We start from the raw sequence: 21,781 nt of genomic DNA on the forward strand, positions 1-21,781 counted from the left end.
CAAGCCATATTCTGCAGCATTAAATTAAAGTCATTGCTTTACCCGCTTCTAACTGCCCAGTCCCATTAGTGTGTTCATTCTTACAATCCAACTTCGCACTGCCAAGCTTTGGTCAGATATATATCAATGAAGCCGCAGCCGGCAGACAATGTATCAATATATTCAATTAAAGTCAGATAATATTGTTATCATGCAAACAAGAATAAGAATAATAAGGGGAAAGAATTGTCAAAATAACATGTTTGCCTTTTTGAAAATGGACCCCCTAATATTTCATCATATTCCCAGTTAAAACAGTAGATGGGAAAACATAAATGTTTTGCTGAGCAGTGTCAACAGATATAGATCTCTTTTATGAAAAAGTGCTTTCGACTTTCATTCCATGAATTCACTAAAATGGTTCATCTTGCAGATCTCATGGACCCGGTGGTCGCCCAATGCTGCAGAATCCTCATTGGGTGCAGGGTGTGCGTTGACCGGTGGTCCGCCACCAGCACACACTGCCCCAAGTGCAGGGATGAGGAATTTTCCTCCAAGTATTTTGCCATCACAGGGATGTGTTCCGGGACACCATCGGCAATTAATTTTTTGTATTTTTATAAATGGTTCTGTTTTTTTTTCTTTATCGTTCGAGGTCCTTGTGTTATTGTGTTACATGTTCAATAAATGTGTTTGAACAGTTTTTTATTTGACCATAACTTGCCCTGCATTTCATTTAGAGTCATTTGTTTATTCTTGTGACTGAGCAACAGGTTGGTTGTTATAACACACACAGCTCTGACTGACTGGTTGGAGGACTGATTCTGAAAACAATTATGTAAATCTTCCTTGTGCCGCTCAGCTGCTCAACTGCAGTGTTATTGAATGTTGTGGCAGCGGGGGGTGCGGAAGCACAGCTGCGGAGTAAGTGAAGCAGGGGGTGTGGCTCGAGGATCGGTGCCGGAAGTGGCAAGGTGGCCTCAGCTCCACCGAATCAGGCATTCTCTTCCTCTATATATATGCAGAGCTAGCGATGGAGCGGGAGACGGGAACCTGGCAGCGGAGCAGCCAGGACGCAGAGTGGAACGCTCAAATAAAAAGTCATTCTGCTTACCAACCTGCCTGTGTGTGGATACTTTGCGCCCACGGATACCCACGATCGTGTTACAAATGTATTGGTCAGAACAAGATCAATCACATCAGGTATGGATGAAATTTGTGGTTACTCTTATGAACATGTGCTACACTACCAAACTTAGCTTTTCCGTTACTACTTAATTGACTTGGACGCTAAATAAGCACCACATCAAATTCCACTCCACTGAGGTGTGAAAGAGCGAGGGGCGTTGGCCCAACTGCTCTGGAGAAATATTACATGTTAGGGGGAAAAAAAAGAGAAAAGGATATTATGGTTAACTAGTTCACGATTAATCCACAGAAACCTGTGATTAACTTGATTAAAAATGTTAATCGTTTCACAGCCCTAAAAAAAAAATTATATATATATATCAAGGCCGGAAATGTTTTATTTTGAAAAATGACCGAATACATCCGTCTGTGCGTCTGAGCCTCTTACTCTTGACACATGTCAAGAGGCTACGTGATAACTTTAACACAAACATGAAACGTAAACGTACTTTCTTAACTGCCGGAGTGCCGGTGTTCTGGATTAAAATTAAGGCAGAATATCCTGAAAGCTCTGAAAGCAACATCCAAACCATGATGAGTGTGAATACAGCTCGCGATCAGTAGTGTTGCATGCTGGGCGTTGGAAACCATGAGTGTGAGTACACACCGTGAGCATGTTGGAAACCATGAGTGTGAGTACACATCGCGAGCAGTATAGTATAAAAGTCAGTCAGTAATTTATTGACTTTAGGTATTAGAGTAATTTAACGTGTAAAGCATCGAATTTAGCCGGGGCCGCGCAAGCCAGAGGGAGGGCCGGTTGATGACGGAGGTGGGCCGGCCCCAACCCTGTCGGCCTACCGGGGGTATCCCCTATGGCCAGTCCGCCCCTGACAGCGGCCACACGCGACACAGACATGTTGTTGTTGAAACCCCGGGTTCCCTTTCCGTCAAGCGTGTTCATACCTTGTGCCAGTCTGAGCACTTGGCAGACGCTCAGGATGCTGGGATTAATGGGAATGGTTTCTGCCATATCAATCTTGTTTAAAAGCATAGTTAAGACGGACACCAAGATGACAACGAGGTCCATCACCACGTCGTGGGAATACTCGATCAACATCTTGACGTCCTCAACACATGCGTGCACGCACACACACTCCATTCACATTGTAAGTAGTATGAACTAACCAAATGTCTGTTTATTTTTCATAGGTGGCTATAAAACACATCTCCAAGGAGCAAAGTAAGAAGGAGATGTAAATAATATATATTACAGCCTAGCATAGCCTAGTGTTGTGTGCAGAAATGTTATGTGTAAAGTGGAAAAATCATTGTGGAAGGTTAGAAGCTTCAGCAGGGCATTCCGGCGCCTGACTGATCAAAGAAGATAACAGTGACACACAAAATAAACTTTATGCACCACGCTCACCCTAGATTTGAATAGAACAAAGCAACACTCATGCTCACATGAACAGGAAAGTCGCAGGAGACAATTACTGAGCGCAGATAAGACAAACGGCCCAGCTGTTGCAACTATTATCCGGATTCAACCACAGGCACTCTCTCTGACCCCACACACACACCTGCGGGGGCCCCTTTGTAACTATCCTGAGAACGACCTTCTAGGAGCAGCAGGTCCCATTTCGGAAGAGATAAGACTATCTTAGAAGACTCCCGAGCTCAGTGGAAGAAGCTTCAAAGAAAGCAACAAGTGAATCGTATCTTTCTCTTCCCACACTTTTTCACAACATATGCTCTCATTGGCGGGCCGAGAAGGATTAAACACCTTAGCACGGTCAACTCAGCTGCCTTAAAGGGTTATCTCTGTAGCTCTGGTGTCTTCATTTCGGGTCTCGGTGACTGAGCTGTTTGATGCCCCAGACTAAACGCAGATATTCCCATTAATAAATGTTTATACCTTTCTCAGCCTCAGAAAAGGCCCTAATATTCACATCCAGGAAGGGTTCTTCCGTCTCAGAAAACTAAGGTACCCGACCCGGACCACCAGCCCCCCAAACCACAGAGACTTTTCCAACGACATAAACACCGGGGTGACAAAAGACGCAATTGGACTCTCACACCAGTGAGACCGGTCATCATAATGAGGGCCTCGAATATGGCCCGTCTCCCACCCATCTACGATGAGAAGATACAAGTGGACTGCTTCCCAGGTGGGAATATTGCCCAAGCAACTTACCTGCTAAAGCACAACACCCCCGTCTCCCCACACGTCAATGTTATGGTATCACACTTGTATTGTTTAAATAATGTCTCCTTCTAATGATTAATTTTCAAGGTAAGTATCTGTTTGTATTAATCTAAAATTGTATTGACTAACTACTAACCCTTTCTGTGGACAGAAGTCGATTGCTTAACCGTTATAATCTGATTATTTCATATCAGGTTAATGGTGACTTGCATTCATACACTGTACACAGCTACAGGGAGCAATTCAGGGTGAAGTGTCTTGCTCAAGGACACATCGTCCTGCTGACTACTGACCCACAGTCGCCCCACAATACTGTGAACTTGTGTATATAAGTGTAGGTGAAGGTGTCAATATTTGCTTTCTCTATTCCTCCATGTCTACAGTCGCTGGAAGGGGAAATCAGGACGGTCCCTTTGGAGGTGGCGCTGATGCTACAACTTCAACCAGCAGCAGGAGAAACCAGTGCAGTGGAGGCCCTGCTGGACTGGTACGATTTAGACCTGGAGCTGATTCTGGTCCTCGAGAGACCAGTCCTCTGCATGGACCTTCTCGACGACAGAAACTCATTAGGTCATCACCTGCCTGAGGACCAAGCTAAAGTAAGAAGCCGACATGTTTTGTCTTTATCTTTCTCTGTTTCCCTGTCAACACAATATCTCACTGTCTCCATGTCTCTTTCTGTCTCCAACAGACCATAGTAAAACAGCTGGTGGACGCTCTCATTGAAGTCCACTCCAAAGAGGTCTTCCACAGGGACATCAAGCTGGACAACATCCTCATTGAGACCGGCTCTGACGTCCCACGTGTCCGGCTCATTGACTTTGGCACACTTCTGTCAGAGGGGCTGTACAGTACAAGACTAGGTAGGTTGTGTTTCGTCTGTACCTGTCCTCTGAAACAACCCAGCAGCTTTGTGGTTCCCGTCCTCTACCTCTGTCCCTCGCCCTTACCTTTGTGTCTCTGTGACTGTGTATTGTAGGAACCTTTGGAAACAGCTGCGCTGAGTGGTTCCTATTCAGGTGCTACAGGGCTGAACCCTCCACTGTGTGGCAGCTTGGTGTCGTTCTGTTTACGCTGCTGCAAGGACAGTTCCCCTTGACGAAATCAGCTTTGAAAAGCCTGACGTCAGAGGATACTTTTCCTCAGGTATGTCCTAGACACACATATGCAGTGTCGTCAGGCCCGCACGTACATTCCAGTGAATTAAACATGATTCCTGTTAGTCTGACCAGGATGCAAAGCTTTTCTTCTGAGCTGCCTGGAAAAGAGCCCAGACCCACCCTGGAGGAGCTGAAGCACCACCCCTGGCTGAGCACACATTAATGGTAAGTGATTTGATATCCGTCCTAATGCCAACAAGTTGTTAATATCTTATATTATTTAAATCACTACTGCTACAAAGGGAACATACACATGTTGCTCTTGTTCTTCACACAATCTAAAAGTTGCAATCCTGTTAACCTTTGTGTATAAGTGTACAGCAAGATTTAATAATTAGCTTTCTCTATTTGACCATGTCTACAGGTGCTGAAAGGAAACATGAGGATGGTCCCTTTGGAGGCAACCCTGTATCACAAAAAATTATTTTCCCCACAACTAAAATGTAAATTGAAGTTACGTTTGACCGAAACGTATTTCTCTCCAGATTACGTTTGTATTTGACGTGTTACAAATTCGTCTCTAATCGACGAATCTTTGCCGTTTGTCGTCTCGCTTTTCTACAATGCTGTTATGAACTGGAAAAAGCGTCCTCTAGTCTCGTTTATTATTATTTTATACGTTGTTTCGCCTGCGTATTATGTCAGTATAATAGGCGTTGTAACGGATCCCTGTATATGAATTGGCGTGAAGACTTACTGCTGGTGACACTCCTTTATTTTCTTTCTGCCTCTGCCGCAGCTCAAGCCAGTTCCCGCTGCAGCCTCCGTGCAACAGCTCATTTAATTTACCTGCTGATTATTTCGTATTGTGTTTTTCTTTGTATTAATGTTCTAATGTACTGTGATTGTGAAATAAAGAAACTTATTGCATCTAATCCAAGCCTGTGTTCCTGTAATTGAGAGAGATAAGAATGACATCATTGTTGGACGTAGCAGAGGAGAAATCTGAGATCATTCTAAAGTTATGTGGAGCAGCCGCTGGTGCTACTCTACCAGTTGGGTCCAGATGACTAGAGATATGTGGTCATCATGACCATGAGTTTACAGGTCCTTGTAAGCTCCCTCAGAAACCTGTTCACAAAGCATGCCGGTCACGGGGGCTATGCGCCCCGTTAGTAGAGGGCCTTCCAATATGAACTTGCATGGTGCAACCAATACACAATATTAAATACCTCGCTGGCACTTTATAGGTAGGAGCCTCTCTGAAAACACAGCTGTGTGAAGTTGTCTTTAATAACAAATACAATTAAACAAGTGTCTAAAATACACGCTGTCTGAAGTGATTACTCGTTCATTTAGAAGATTTAGTCTCGAAGAAAACACTTTTAATCGCGATTCATGAATTTCAAAATGTGCGATTAATTAGTTCATTTTTTTTAGTCGATTGACAGCCCTAATATATATAAATATATAAACAGCTGGGCGTGCCATAGAACGACGCTACAGACACTGGGCTCACTGTCCATAAACTGATCGTCCGTGAGCATCAAAGGGCCTACTCTGACTCCCTTAAGGATGCTCGCTCACGGTTCTATTCCAGCGTAATCAATAAAAACCCTGGAAACTCTAAACAGCTTTTTTCTACAATAAATCATCTCCTGAAGCCACAACCATCCTCTTCAACTGAGGCTACAGAGGAGCAATGCAACAGCTTCATTGACTTCTTCAGAACAAAGGTCAACAACATCCGCTCTGCGATGTCCAGCTCTCCATCTCTGCTTCTCTCTGACACCAACACCTTATCTGCGAGTGTGCTGTCCTCTAGATCTCGCTGAGGTTCAGGGGAGCCATGTCGAGAAAATCCTCAGAAATATGAAATCCTATACCTGTACCCTGGACCCCATTCCCACTGCTCTGCTCAAGTCACATATCCCCACTCTGTCCTTTCATCACCAAAGTTGTTAACCTTTCCCTTCGCTCTGGCTGTGTCCCACCTGCTCTCAAGGTTGCTGTCAAAAAAACAACAACTTATTTGAAAAATTCCAGTCAGGATTTCGTTCAGCCCACAGCACTGAAACAGCTTTACTAAAGGTGACAAATGACCTGCTGATGTCAGCCGATGCAGGATCACCCTCACCCTCCTGGATCTGACTGCTGCATTTGATACAGTGGATCACACCATCCTCCTAAAGCGCCTCCACACCACCATTGGACTATCAGACTCTGCACTCCAGTAGTTCCAGTCGTACCTTTCTGGCAGAACTGAATACGTTTCACTGGGAAGACGCAGGTCCAGACGGCTCCCAATTCAGTTTTCAATTCAGTTTATTTGTATAGCCCAATTTCACAAATTACAAATTTGTCTCGGAGTGCTTTACAATCTGTACACATAGACATCCCTGCCCCAAAACCTCACATCGGACCAGGAAAAACTCCCAAATAACCCTTCAGGGGGAAAAAAAGGGAAGAAACCTGGAGGAGAGCAACAGAGGAGGATCCCTCTCCAGGATGGACAGATGCAATAGATGTCATGTGTACAGAAGGACAGATTTAGAGTTAAAATACATTCAATGAATATGACAGAGTGTATGAATAGTTCATAGTAGGCATATTCCACGATGGAGACCTCCACGATCCATCAGGCAGATGGCGGTGGGGAGGAGGAGTGGGCGGAGTCTCAACAGTGGGCGGAGTCTCAACAGGACAGTGGCGTAGTCAGGAGCAGGAATTCCACGACCCAGACCTCGATGATCCATCAGGCAGATAGGATCTATGCCGTCTCATAGGGTCCGATGACCCCATGAGACGTGAAGTCAAAAGGACTCCGGGGAGAAAGCAGAGTTAGTAACGTGTGATTGAGAGATGAAAATTCATCCTTAAGGAGAGAAAAAAGAGGAGATAGGTACTCAGTGCATCCTAAAACGTCCCCCGGCAGCTATCAGCCTATAGCAGCATATCCAGGGGCTGGACCAGGGCAAACCTGATTCAGCCCTAACTATAAGCTCTGTCAAAGAGGAAAGTCTTAAGTCTACTCTTAAACGAGGTGACTGTGTCTGCCTCCCGGACTGAAATTGGAAGCTGGTTCCATAAAAGAGGAGCTTGGTAACTAAAGGCTCTGGCTCCCATTCTACTTTTTAAGACTCTAGGAACTACAAGTAGTCCCGCATTTAGTGAGCGTAGCTCTCTAGTGGGGCAATATGGTACTACAAGCTCCTTAAGATATGATGGTGCATCACCAATCAAGGCTTTGTACGTTAAGAGAAGAATTTTAAAAGTGATTCTTGATTTTACTGGGAGCCAGTGCAGAGCAGCTAGTGCAGGAGTGATGTGATCTCTTTTCTTAGTTTTAGTGAGAACACGAGCTGCAGCATTCTGGATCAACTGGAGGGACCTAAGAGATTTATTAGAGCAGCCTGATAATAAGGAGTTGCAGTAATCCAGTCTCAAGTAACGACGTGAACCAATTTTCTGCATCTTTTGAGACAAGATGTGCCTGATTTTTGAAATATTACGTAGATGAAAGAATGCAGTCCTTGAGATTTGCTTTACGTGGGAGTTAAAGGACAAGTCCCGATCAAAGATAACGCCAAGATTCTTTACAGTGGTGTTGGATGCTAGGGCAATGCCGTCTACAGAAACCACATCACCAGATAATTGATCTCTGAGGTGCTCAGGGCCGATTAAAATTACTTCGGTTTTGTCTGAGTTTAACATCAAGAAGTTGCAGGTCATCCATGTTTTTATGTCTTTAAGACATGCTTGAATTTTACCGAGTTGGTTGTGTAAAGAATATATATTCTAGTTTAGCACAGCCTAGTATTGTTTGCATAAATATTATGTGTAAGATGGAAAACACTGAATGGAAGTTAAAATCTCCAGCGGAGCACTCTGGTGCCTGACTGATCTAAAGAAAGATAACAGTGACGCTTGGTGAGGTTCTGTTAGCCCCCCTCCTCCGCATCCACACATTCCGGAGGTGATCACATACAAAGAGCTCTCTATACTCTCAGAGCATAGGAAGGGTCCAGATGTGGCCATTATTCTCCTTTTAGACACTCGAGGTCACTCACTTTCCCCCCCCTTCACCTATCCCCTCACACGCTCACACACTCACACATGGGGAGAAGCCCCCGGTGTGTGGACGGCCGTCGGAGAAGATCCAGGCCCCATTCCTGAAGAGATAAGGCCCCGAAGGGAGTCTTCTTACAAGAGAGGGACTATCTCCTCTTCCCCCACCTTTTCACAACATGTGCACTCATTGGCAGACGAGAAGAACCAATGAAGGAGCAACAACGGCGGAAGCAGAGAAACAAGAGCCAATGAGAAAACCCCACCCCCTTATCTCCTGACGAATCAGAACTGTTCCTTTCGGCTATTTAAAATGGCTGCACACTCTGAGTCGGCGTCCTTCCTTTCTCCAGCGCTGAGGCCATCGGTCAGAGCTCTGGAGGGGGGTCCATGCATGATGTCTACTTGTATCCTGATTTCTGAATAAAACGCTTATAGATGTAACGTAGAAGTCTACCGCTCTTTCTTCCAGTGAGTGTCGTCCAGGTGGTGTGTCGCTGTCCAACTCCAACAAATGGTAGCAGACGAATGGTTGTGAAATCCGGTCCAGAGACCTGAGGAGGACGAGCACGAGAGACCCCCGGACGGACCACTGCTTTCAAGGCCCACTCCGAGAAACTGATCAAACCTGCAGGTGTCGAAATAAGGTAGGACTGAACCGGTTTATTTTCAAATCAGTCAAATTGAATACTCTAAATTTGATCAGGAGTATTGGAAGTGAGTATTGAAACTGCCAACATTTTTTGACTTGATTTAAATAATAAAATAAAGCGTAAAAAGGGAAATCACGATACAGTTTGACAGAAAGACCTCAGGGAGGCATTAAAAGACTCTACAGAGAGCCAGTCAGGGACTGAAGACCTCAGGGAGGCATTAAAAGACTCTACAGAGAGCCAGTCAGGGACTGAAGACCTCAGGGAGGCATTAAAAGACTCTACAGAGAGCCGGCCAGGGGCCGAAGACGGGTCAGGGGCCCGCATTAAAAGACTCTACAGAGAGCCAGTCGGACTGAAGTCCTCAGGGAGGCACGTAGAAAGACTTCATAGGAAGCCGGCCAGGGGCCGAAGTCGGGTCAGGGGCCCGCACGTAGAAGACTCTACAGAGAGCCGGTCAGGGGCCGAAGTCGGGTCAGGGGCCCGCACGTAGAAGACTCTACAGAGAGCCGGTCAGGGGCCGAAGTCGGGTCAGGGGCCCGCACGTAGAAGACTCTACAGAGAGCCGGTCAGGGGCCGAAGTCGGGTCAGGGGCCCGCATCAGAACACATGTGTATGCATAAAACTGTGAATGAATGTTGAATACCGGTGGTGAATAAATGTTGTCAAGGTGAATAAATGTTGTCAAAGTGGAATCAACAAAGCAGAGTCGAAACCTGACGGTGTCAACAAAAGCTCTGGTCTGTTGAATTGCACGAGTGATAAATGAGGATTTATTGTTCTGAAAGGCACGTTGCCGAGTAAAGAACACATTGTATGGCGACTATGTTTAAAAGCAGTTACGAGTTTGAGATTGAGGAGGATACGGAGAAACAACGAGGAAACTCCGCTTAACAAGAGCAGAAACGTAAACACAGGAGGAGGAGACAAGCTGCTGCGCGTCCCCGCGGAGGGCACGCGCCTTCACAGAACAGAGTAGCCCCCCCCTTCCCCACATAGCTGCGCGCGCCGTTTTACACCCTGCAGGCACACAGAGCGAGAGAATAACAGAGCAAGAACAAGGACGGAAGAATTCCTTTTGAAGATAACTATTAATTAGTAGATTGTGCGACCATCTTTTACTTTTTTAAATGATGTTTTAAAGAAATGCATTGTTTGCCAATTTTTTATTTTTCTTTAAATTAACTGATAAATTGCCCGGCTAGCTCAGTCGGTAGAGAATGAGACTTCTAATTCAAAGGTTGTAGGTTATTCAGTTTTAAATTGATCCCCTTTATTATTTTATATTTTTATTATAATTTTTCCTCAGTCTCTCTTAAAGATTGGACCCCTTTCAAGCATAACTGCAGTTTTTTCAGCCACAAGGCACCTCTCTTAGCAGTTCAGATAAAAATAATAAAAGAAAAAACTGAGAAAAAGGTTGATGTTTCTAAGATAATGATGATGCCACCATTGGATGGTGAGGGAGGAGCAGCCTATTTAGGTAGAATCAGAGAGTTGTAGAACGACAAACTAGGGAAGATTTCCTTGAATATAGCATGACTGAACAGTTTTTAGGTTATCAATAGAATCATCAGTGACTGTGACCATACAGACCGAACTGAAAGGGATAGTAGGACTAAAGTACATGAACTTCTATGACTGGGAAGCTCAGGTCAGACGCTAAACAGATAAAAATAAACAGAGCAGAGAAAAGATGAACCTGACCAAAGCAGAAGTAAATGGCACAAGCCTCTGCAGCAGACAGCAGCACAACTACATGGACTTTAAGTCCCGTATCCAGCTCCTCCTCCAAATCCATAAGCACTGATCTATCAACAGCCACAGCAAGCCACGTTTGCACCGCTTCAAGCTTAGTTCCCTCAAACTTTATGTCCTGCAACAGGCGGGTCAGCAGCCCATAAATGGGGCCCACAACAGAGAGATAATATGCATAAAAGAAGCCCGTTCAGGAGTAAGAGGAGTAACAACTGGGGCAACGGAGGCTTTAGACGATTATTGATAACTGTTTTAATTATAGTCAGGCTGGACATTGGGCTAATTTTTGTCCTTATCCACCACAGGGTTAGCAGTCTCAGTCAGAACCACTTCAGTACTCTCATAATGTCTAAACCCCGCCATAACAAGCACCCAACACACAGCCACAGCCACAAGGCAATAGTGATCCACGGCACCAGGCCCGGACCAGAGACACAGAATTAGGCGTGCCCAGATCCAACAGCTGACAGCGAACTGTACTCACTGAACAGAAATGTGCCACGCCCACTAGTCACCCAATGATTCAACTGGAGACTAAAGAGACACTGAACAGGAAGCAAAGGGTCCGGTGGAACAGAGTAGATGATGATGACATCACACCTCTGCATGACAACAGCCAGCAGTGGAGACTTTGGTTCAAAGTCCTGCATCCCTACTCGCCACCAGGGGACCAAAGACATTGTGCCCTTAACTCCTCCTTGACACAAGATGAGATCTGAGATCCTGAGGGACTGCCTGCAACACGAGATTGAGGTTCGTGAAGACCCAGCTGAGGAGGCTTGGAGATCGATGCAGAGAAGCAAGGAGTAGCAGCGGCTCGTGAATGAACACCAGAGTTGCAGATTGTATGCAGTCGTTGACGCCGCAGCTCCACGTCACAGTGTTGGTCCAGAGTGGAGGCACAGAGAAGAACAATGGTGAAAGCAGAGGTTGAGGCTATGGACTGGGTGCACAAACAAAATTAACACTTGCATTACTCCACATTTGAGAATATGTAAAGAACTGCACACACATCGGAGGTCCAGTTAGTATTAGAGACACATGCTTAGACACACACATAGTAGAGAGAACACTGATCATGGGGACACTGACAACATGCGAAACTTATTTCCAGACACTTTTAGTACTGAAGGGTGAACTGATGTGTGACTGATTCCGATAGCTCCCGTAGAGATAGAGTTAAAACTGCGTGCGATTCCAATTTAATCGTCACCAGCATCCCTTAAGGATGGAACAGACTGTAGATATATTTTTTAAATCATAGAATGGTTGTTATAGGAAGGTGTAATGGAGAGGACGAGGGCTCCCTGGAATACATTAATTACTTAATTTCCTAAACCTGGAAAATGGGCCTTGATATGGGGCCAATAAATAAATTTGTAACCCGTTCTTTAATAATTAGGCCGACTTATTATGATCAGATCAACGTGCTAATTTTTTGTTTTAATACTGTACAGGGGGTAAAAAAGTGCGAGTCGGATTAACCAAGGGCCAGGTCAAACTAAATTTTTTCTTGTTCCTTTGTGAGAAGACACGAGGTCAGTGGGGGTGAGACACAGTAGCATAGTAGAAGACGCCAGTACGTGGTTGTTGTTGTAAATTACATCCGACACACCAGTTACATGCTGCTGCTGTTTTCACCAACGCATTTTGACAATTTGGATTTAAGAGATATTTTTCTTTGAGTACTATTGCCAGTGTTGAAGATATAGTGTTGGGTTTACTGTTTTTTGGGAAAAGACAGTGGTTATTATTACAGTAATGCCATTAGGCTTACGAGTAATTGATTTCTCATCACCGTTTCAAAACTGAGGTTTTTATTTTAGTCAGTTTCAAAGGATAGTTTTGGGTTTACTGTTTTTTGGAAAAATAGTGGTTATTATTACAGTCGTCCGTTGGACGTCTGATGTCGATTTCTCATGAGCTGTTAAGAAACTGACACCTATTTATGCGACGTGCTAAATTGGCAGTTTTGTTTAAAGTAACGAATATTCTCCCTTCATTCCTTACCCAAGCACAATGATGACGCTGTGAGTTCAGACAAGACATGGTTCTCCTGCATTGATATGACAGACGCAAGCATTTTTATTTTATTTCTCTCCTTTCTTCTAGAAGTTGACTGTTTATTAAGATTATTATTATTGAAAAGGATGGATTTAGGAATTCCATCCTATTTCAAAAGAGGGATAGAAGCGATAGCACACAACAATCTATGTTGACGCCAGACTATTAAGAGGAGGGCCAGAACAAGTACAGACTAATAGATCAGATATCAGTAGGTTTAGAATCAGTGACTACAACGAGAACCATAAAAATAATATTTGTGTTCCTTCCATAGTTGTGGTGATAGTAGATGGGGTTCAACGTCGACGGATTCGAAGAAGAGCCGCCACTCCTGTACACATAACTTGTTAGTGTTTGACCACATCCCATATAGTGCACACATGCACACACTCAAGGTATAGAGTTACAAGACGCATCAGGTCCGACAACGGAACACATTTTAACAACAAACTGCTGGGGAAAGTTGATATGCACTGGGCATAACCCACAAGTTTGGGTCCATATATCACCCTCAGTCTCAAGGATTGGTTGAGAGAGCCAATCAAATTATTAAAAGGAAAATGTGCGAAGGCGCTTCCACTGGTACTGATGACCATGAGATCATTACCAGGGGGGAAGACGTCACCAAGTGAGTTAACAGGAAAAAGTATGCCAGAGCCACCCAGAGATGGAGGTCATATGCCACCTCTGGATGTCTGTAAAATTGAAATGTCAGAATACATAAAAGCTCTAATTTCTCTCTCACCAAAGCTCTCTCAAACCAGGTTGTTCGAGCCCAGACGATCGATCAGGAGGCAGCAGAGCAACCAAAGTAAAAGTAGGTGACTGGGTCAGGGTCAGGGTTCACAAGAGGAAGTGGACTGAGCCTAGGTGGACTGGTCTGTACGAAGTGAAGGAGGTTACTTCACACATGGTCCAGGTCAAGGGTAAGGCAGAGGCACCTTGACACCACATGACACATTGTGCCCCAGCCACCTGTCCAACAGGGACATTGACAGAAACACAATCAGATCGAAAAATGTTGATGCCACAGAGGTCGTTCCGTAGGTGTTTCGGGGAGCCTGATAGCCCAGCTAGAAGGTCCCCCCCCCCCGTAAACCACTATAGGAACAGCTGGAAGTCAGACAAACTGTTCTAATGGTCATGGGACTGACCCTTGCCATTATCGTAGGATTAGTCATGTGAGGTTTAGAGAAGAACCTGCCAAAAAAGACATAATAGAAAAGATTAGGGAGAATATTGTTTTTAATGTATGTTGCCTGAGAGTGACTGTATGTTAATATTATAGATTGAAGCCAGTTGAATTACGTGAAGTGACTTAGAAGTAGGAAAGACAGGAAAAGAAAAGTAGGAAAGACAGGAAAAGAAAAGTAGGAAAGACAGGAAAAGAAAGGTTGGAAAGACAGGCAAAGAAAGGTTGGAAGGACAGGAAAAGAAAGGAGACAAGAAGGAGCAGAGACTGAGACATTAGAGCTAGAGTTAGGACTGCAACACAGGAAGATGTGTGCAGACAACATCGACTCTCACTGCTCACCGTCTCCTGTCATTAATGGCACCTCGATGTGCAAATGTTTTGTTTTTCCCCATAAGCTGTTTTAGGGTTCGAGCACGAGAGAGGAGGGTGCTGGACGAATACCTGCCTGCTATCAGATCCTAGTAGGATTTGAATATTTCTATGCCCTAGTCAAGGGCCATAGATAGGATCAATTGCATTTATCATAACCAGTAAAGATAAATAAAGTTAGATTGGATTGGATAAGTAATTGAGACTCTGTTGGACGACGGATGGCCATTTAATAGATGATTCCTCCCACGGGTGAGAAGCTGTTCCTCCGACTCAGTTAAAGATTGCGAATTCAAGCCTAGAAAGTATTAGATACTTATTAAATATAGAAATTAAAATAAAATTTTTCATAGTCAAGTGTCACATTCTGTATAGATCCGGCCTAGTGGCTGTTGTGTTGTGTTTTCTCATTCTTTTCAACAGCTACACCTGACGCTCCAGCATCGACCTCCATCGTGTGCTGACTGCCTGCTGTGAGGACCTGCCATGAGGAGCTGCCCACAGGAGCATCGGACACCATCATCACCCGGCTCAGAGACTGAGGAGCCAATGAAGAGCACGCTCTACCACCCACGATGCTGCCCATGAGAGTCATGTCGAATCCAGGACCCATGCGACACCAGTGAAAGAACAACAACAAGCCTGGCCAGGACGATCCAGACGAAATCAAGTTCGAGACCACCGGATAAAGACCCCATCGACAGCCGGAGGAGACGCTGACGAGGAGCAGAGGAGCAGAGGAGCAGAGGACCAGAAGGACTTCCAGGACCCAGACCAGGATGAAGCAGATGACGCAGACAAGACAGGATGAAGCAGATGGATTGCAGCGGGGACCGGATCGTCAGCTGGTTATCAGGATGCCAACCTGCTACTCACCAGCCGCTAGGATGCAAGACCCCCCCCCCTGCCTGACCACTCTCAATTTCACCTCTTTCCTTCGACACCTGCACACTACAGATTTAACGCACACAGACATACTGACTTCCCTAGGATGGAAGATCTAAGAGGGTGGATCGGAGTACCACATGACAGAAACCACGCCCCTGTTTCCATCCCTAACAGAGAGACTCTCTCCCCGAGAAATAGGTATCTTACAGGTCTTATGGGACCTTAATCTAGGCAACGAAAGATTATATTTCAGGAGACTTATTCACGTCAAATGGCAGAGCTAAGACAGGACGAGGAGACCAGGACACATAGCCACTTAGGGAGGCCAGGCCATGACAAGATCTGGCATCAAGAGGGAAATAAATATTCCCAGAGGAAGGGTTCACATCCAGCGGATGTGAAAAGAGGGATTTGTAAAGAATATATATTCTAGTTTAGCACAGCCTAGTATTGTTTGCATAAATATTATGTGTAAGATGGAAAACACTGAATGGAAGTTAAAATCTCCAGCGGAGCACTCTGGTGCCTGACTGATCTAAAGAAAGATAACAGTGACGCTTGGTGAGGTTCTGTTAGCCCCCCTCCTCCGCATCCACACATTCCGGAGGTGATCACATACAAAGAGCTCTCTATACTCTCAGAGCATAGGAAGGGTCCAGATGTGGCCATTATTCTCCTTTTAGACACTCGAGGTCACTCACTTTCCCCCCCCTTCACCTATCCCCCTCACACGCTCACACACTCACACATGGGAAGAAGCCCCCGGTGTGTGGACGGCCTTCGGAGAAGATCCAGGCCCCATTCCTGAAGAGATAAGGCCCCGAAGGGAGTCTTCTTACAAGAGAGGGACTATCTCCTCTTCCCCCACCTTTTCACAACATGTGCACTCATTGGCAGACGAGAAGAACCAATGAAGGAGCAACAACGGCGGAAGCAGAGAAACAAGAGCCAATGAGAAAACCCCACCCCCTTATCTCCTGACGAATCAGAACTGTTCCTTTCGGCTATTTAAAATGGCTGCACACTCTGAGTCGGCGTCCTTCCTTTCTCCAGCGCTGAGGCCATCGGTCAGAGCTCTGGAGGGGGGTCCATGCATGATGTCTACTTGTATCCTGATTTCTGAATAAAACGCTTATAGATGTAACGTAGAAGTCTACCGCTCTTTCTTCCAGTGAGTGTCGTCCAGGTGGTGTGTCGCTGTCCAACTCCAACAGTTGCTCTCCTCTGGTTTTATCGATAAATATAGTTGAGTATCATCTGCATAACAATGAAAGTTTATGGAGTGTTTCCTGATAATATTGCCCAAAGGAAGCATGTATAAGGTAAATAAAATTGGTCCAAGCACAGAACCTTGTGGAACTCCGTGATTAACGTTGGTGGTTATCGAGGCGTCATCGTTTACAAATACAAACTGAGATCGATCTGATAAATAGGATTTAAACCAAATTAGTGCCGTGCCTGAAATGCCAATCGACTGCTCCATTCTCTGTAACAGGATGTCATGGTCAATGGTGTCGAATGCAGCACTAAGGTCTAACAAGACCAGGACAGAGAGGAGTCCTTTATCTGCTGCCATTAAGAGGTCATTTGTAATTTTCACCAGTGCTGTCTCGGTGCTGTGGTGTTTTCTAAATCCTGATTGAAATTTCTCAAATAAACTATTATGATGTAGAAAGTCGCACAACTGATTTGCGACCACTTTCTCAAGGATCTTGGAGAGGAAGGGGAGGTTAGAGATCGGTCTGTAGTTAGCCAACACCTCTGGAGCCAGAGTGGGCTTCTTCAGGAGAGGTTTAATAACAGCCACTTTGAAGGAGTGTGGTACGTGGCCTGTTAGCAGAGACACATTGATAATATCTAATAGAGAGCCGCCAATTAAAGGCAAAACATCTTTAAGCAGCCTCGTCGGGATGGGGTCCAAGAGACAGGTAGACGTGTTCGAAGTAGAAACCGTTGAAGATAATTGGTCACGGTTGATGGGAGAAAAGCCCTCCAAATATACACCAGGGCATACAGCGGTTTCCAAGGCCATTCCACTTGACAGATTGGCACTGGTTATGGGCAAGAGAATATTAATCTTGTCCCTAATAGTTAAAATCTTTTCATTAAAGAAGTTCATAAAGTCATTACCACTGAGGTTTATAGGAATGCTCGGCTCCACAGAGCTGTGACTCTGTCAGCCTGGCTACAGTGCTGAAGAGAAACCTGGGGTTGTTCTTATTTTTTTCTATTACTGATGAGTAATAGGCTGCTCTGGCATTACGGAGGGCCTTCTTATATGTTTTAAGACTATCTCGCCAAACTAAGCGGGATTCTTCGAGATTAGTTGAACGCCATATGCGTTCAAGCTTTCGTGACGTTTGCTTCAGTTTGCGGGTATGAGGGTTATACCAGGGAGCAAACCTCCTCTTCCTCACTGTCTTCTTCTTCAGAGGGGCTATCGAGTCCAGTGTCATTCTCAGAGAGCCTGTGGGACTGTCAAGAAGATGATCAATCTGGGACGGACTAAAGTTAGACCAGGAGTCCTCTGTTATATTGAGACGTGGTATCGAATCAAATACAGAAGGAATCGCTTCTTTAAATTTAGCTACAGCACTGTCAGTTAGACATCTGGTGTAGAAACTTTTGACTAACGGAGTACACTCCTGTAGTATAAATTCAAAAGTTATGAGGTTGTGGTCTGACAGAAGAGGATTCTGTGGGAAGACGTTCAAATGTTCAATGTCAACGCCATAAGTAAGAACAAGATCAAGCGTGTGGCCAAAGCTGTGAGTGGGTTTCTGTACTCTCTGACAGAAGCCAATCGAGTCCAACAAGGAGATGAATGCAGCACTAAGGCAATCATTATCAACATCCACATGGATATTAAAATCTCCAACAATAATAACTTTATCAGTTTTAAGAACCAAACTTGATATAAATTCTGAGAATTCAGATATAAACTCTGAATATGGACCTGGTGGCCGGTACAGAATCACAAATAGAATTGGCTGTAGTGTTTTCCAGGTTGGATGTGAAAGACTAATGTGACGCCACTTCCCCTTTAAGGGGCGGGGCCGGACCATCAATTAAGCCCATGGGGCACACCTGCCAGTGGTGTGTCCCAGGGTCTATAAGATGGTGGCTGCCCATTGTGCTGGAGGCTTGGGTTTTGCCCTCTCCTCCGTTGGCCAGCCCAACACGTGGTTTGGTTTGGTCATGGGTACACCCTTCAACACTCATGTTGCACATACAACACCTTGCACTCACGCTGACCTTCACATCCCACCCTCGATGGTGCCGGTTTGGCTGGCTGTAGGCTTTATATTTAGTATTCTTAATAAACTGGAGTACTGTTTACCGTCTATTGGCATCTGTGTCCCTTCTTGTTTACATCCCTGAGCCGGGTTGTGACGTTGGCGTTGGAGCTGCTGAGCCGAGAGGAGCAGCTGTCTGTGTTGGTGAATGCCCAATAAATGTGCGATGTGCTGTATCTCCTGTAGCCACGCCTCTCACTACTGCTGTGCGTCCTCAGCCTGACTCGACGGGAACCAGGGCGGGTCCGGAGACCCTGTGCGGGCGGAGCTGGTCGACAAGCTGCAGTTCGTGTGCGGGAGAGAGGCTTCTATTTCAGTAAACCAGGCTATGGCCCAACGCTAGCGGTCCCGCGGCATCGTGGACGAGTGCTGCTTCCAGAGCTGTGAGCTGCGGCGACTGGAGATGTACTGCGCGCCTCCCAAGACCAGCAAGGCCGCCAGGTCCGTCCGCGCACAGCGCCACACGGACCGGGCGCCGAAGGTCAGCGCCGCCGCCGCCGCCGGCCACAAGATGGACAGGAGCGCGGAGCGTAGGACGGCACAGCAGCCGGACAAGACAAAAAACAAGAAGAGACCTTTACCTGCACATAGTCATTCATCCTTCAAGATTGTATAATCAGTCGACAACTCTGGAACAACGCTGGTCCTCCCAGACGTTCAGACGTACAGCACAAAACTAAAGACAACGAAGCCCCGCTTGAAGCTCACTGTCCAAGAAACTGTTTGATTACAGCGCTGTTATTTATAGTGCTCGACTGCCTTCTGTAGAAAACATATTCTGACAAATTGTTCACCAATTCCTGCTGAATAAACCACTTGTCAACATCACATAAAAAAATAAAATAAAAAATGTGACGCCACTTCCCTTTAAGGCGAGGCCGACCATCAATTAAGCCCATGGGGCACACCTGCCAGTGGTGTGTCCCAGGGTCTATAAGATGGTGGCTGCCCATTGTGCTGGAGGCTTGGGTTTTGCCCTCTCCTCCGTTGGCCAGCCCAACACGTGGTTTGGTTTGGTCATGGGTACACCCTTCAACACTCATGTTGCACATACAACACCTTGCACTCACGCTGACCTTCACATCCCACCCTCGATGGTGCCGGTTTGGCTGGCTGTAGGCTTTATATTTAGTATTCTTAATAAACTGGAGTACTGTTTACCGTCTATTGGCATCTGTGTCCCTTCTTGTTTACATCCCTGAGCCGGGTTGTGACGTTGACGTTGGAGCTGCTGAGCCGAGAGGAGCAGCTGTCTGTGTTGGTGAATGCCCAATAAATGTGCGATGTGCTGTATCTCCTGTAGCCACGCCTCTCACTACTGCTGTGCGTCCTCAGCCTGACTCCGGACGGGAACCAGGGCGGGTCCGGAGACCCTGTGCGGGCGGAGCTGGTCGACAAGCTGCAGTTCGTGTCGGGAGAGAGGCTTCTATTTCACTAAACCAGGCTATGGCCCCAACGCGCGGCGGTCCCGCGGCATCGTGGACGAGTGCTGCTTCCAGAGCTGTGAGCTGCGGCGCCTGGAGATGTACTGCGCGCCTCCCAAGACCAGCAAGGCCGCCAGGTCCGTCCGCGCACAGCGCCACACGGACCGGGCGCCGAAGGTCAGTGCCGCCCGCCGCCCGCCACAAGATGGACAGGAGCGCGAGCGTAGGACGGCACAGCAGCCGGACAAGACAAAAAACAAGAAGAGACCTTTACCTGCACATAGTCATTCATCCTTCAAGATTGTATAGTCAGTCGACAACGCTGGTCCTCTCAGACGTACAGCACAAAACCAAAGACAACGAAGCCCCGCTTGAAGCTCACTGTCCAAGAAACTGTTTGATTACAGCGCTGTTATTTATAGTGCTCGACTGCCTTCTGTAGAAAACATATTCTGACAAATTGTTCACCAATTCCTGCTGAATAAACCACTTGTCAACATCACATAAAAATAAAAAATGTGACGCCACTTCCCCTTTAAGGGGCGAGGCCGGACCATCAATTAAGCCCATGGGGCACACCTGCCAGTGGTGTGTCCCAGGGTCTATAAGATGGTGGCTGCCCATTGTGCTGGAGGCTTGGGTTTTGCCCTCTCCTCCGTTGGCCAGCCCAACACGTGGTTTGGTTTGGTCATGGGTACACCCTTCAACACTCATGTTGCACATACCTCACATACAACACCTTGCACTCACGCTGACCTTCACATCCCACCCTCGATGGTGCCGGTTTGGCTGGCTGTAGGCTTTATATTTAGTATTCTTAATAAACTGGAGTACTATTTACCGTCTATTGGCATCTGTGTCCCCTTCTTGTTTACATCCCTGAGCCGGGTTGTGACGTTGACGTTGGAGCTGCTGAGCCGAGAGGAGCAGCTGTCTGTGTTGGTGAATGCCCAATAAATGTGCGATGTGCTGTATCTCCTGTAGCCACGCCCTCTCACTACTGCTGTGCGTCCTCAGCCTGACTCCGACGGGAACCAGGGCGGGTCCGGAGACCCTGTGCGGGCGGAGCTGGTCGACAAGCTGCAGTTCGTGTGCGGAGAGAGGCTTCTATTTCAGTAAACCAGGCTATGGCCAACGCGGCGGTCCCGCGGCATCGTGGACAGTGCTGCTTCCAGAGCTGTGAGCTGCGGCGACTGGAGATGTACTGCGCCTCCCAAGACCAGCAAGGCCGCCAGGTCCGTCCGCGCACAGCGCCACACGGACCGGGCGCCGAATCAGCCGCCGCCGCCGCCGCCACAAGATGGACAGGAGCGCGGAGCGTGGGGCGCACAGCAGCCGGACAAGACAAAAAACAAGAAGAGACCTTTACCTGCACATAGTCATTCATCCTTCAAGATTGTATAATCAGTCGACAACTCTGGAACAACGCTGGTCCTCCCAGACGTTCAGACGTACAGCACAAAACTAAAGACAACGAAGCCCCGCTTGAAGCTCACTGTCCAAGAAACTGTTTGATTACAGCGCTGTTATTTATAGTGCTCGACTGCCTTCTGTAGAAAACATATTCTGACAAATTGTTCACCAATTCCTGCTGAATAAACCACTTGTCAACATCACATAAAAAAATAAAATAAAAAATGTGACGCCACT

General features: G+C 46.3%; 2 protein-coding genes and 2 pseudogenes across 4 annotated transcripts; all 4 read left to right on the forward strand.

Annotated features, from left to right (window-relative positions):
• The first annotated feature begins 3,133 nt into the window (after positions 1 to 3,133).
• LOC130213345 (serine/threonine-protein kinase pim-2-like) lies at positions 3,134 to 5,351 on the forward strand. Of its 3 annotated transcripts, XM_056444876.1 has the most exons (7): positions 3,134 to 3,278; positions 3,700 to 3,915; positions 4,008 to 4,179; positions 4,296 to 4,462; positions 4,540 to 4,641; positions 4,841 to 4,919; positions 5,216 to 5,351. In XM_056444876.1, exons 1-5 carry the CDS (start codon positions 3,249 to 3,251, stop codon positions 4,567 to 4,569), a joined length of 615 nt encoding a protein of 204 aa, XP_056300851.1. In that variant the 5' UTR covers positions 3,134 to 3,248; the 3' UTR covers positions 4,570 to 4,641; positions 4,841 to 4,919; positions 5,216 to 5,351. The 3 variants fall into 3 exon arrangements, with proteins under 3 accessions (XP_056300851.1, XP_056300850.1, XP_056300852.1); XM_056444875.1 differs by having other exon boundaries at positions 4,841 to 5,351; XM_056444877.1 differs by having other exon boundaries at positions 4,549 to 4,641; positions 4,841 to 5,351.
• A 13,522-nt stretch (positions 5,352 to 18,873) lies between these two features.
• On the forward strand, positions 18,874 to 19,323 carry LOC130213271 (insulin-like growth factor I; annotated as a pseudogene).
• A 649-nt stretch (positions 19,324 to 19,972) lies between these two features.
• Positions 19,973 to 20,440, forward strand: LOC130213272 (insulin-like growth factor I, juvenile form). Its single transcript, XM_056444768.1, is given in 4 exon segments — positions 19,973 to 20,012; positions 20,015 to 20,114; positions 20,116 to 20,308; positions 20,396 to 20,440. Coding segments are annotated over 4 exon segments (378 nt in total).
• A 637-nt stretch (positions 20,441 to 21,077) lies between these two features.
• Positions 21,078 to 21,535, forward strand: LOC130213273 (insulin-like growth factor I; annotated as a pseudogene).
• The last annotated feature ends 246 nt before the right edge of the window (positions 21,536 to 21,781 follow it).

This window comes from Pseudoliparis swirei, chromosome 22 (genome assembly GCF_029220125.1).
Source record: "Pseudoliparis swirei isolate HS2019 ecotype Mariana Trench chromosome 22, NWPU_hadal_v1, whole genome shotgun sequence".
Lineage (NCBI taxonomy): Eukaryota > Metazoa > Chordata > Actinopteri > Perciformes > Liparidae > Pseudoliparis > Pseudoliparis swirei.

What these genes read in the sequence shown, in the direction of transcription:
- LOC130213345 (XM_056444875.1), top strand. Translation starts at nt 3,249, where the DNA reads ATGAGAAGATACAAGTGGACTGCTTCCCAG. An exon ending in GCTGTACAGTACAAGACTAG is followed by an intron (nt 4,180 to 4,295) that starts GTAGGTTGTGTT and finishes TGTGTATTGTAG; the next exon opens with GAACCTTTGGAAACAGCTGC. An exon ending in CAGAGGATACTTTTCCTCAG is followed by an intron (nt 4,463 to 4,539) that starts GTATGTCCTAGA and finishes GATTCCTGTTAG; the next exon opens with TCTGACCAGGATGCAAAGCT.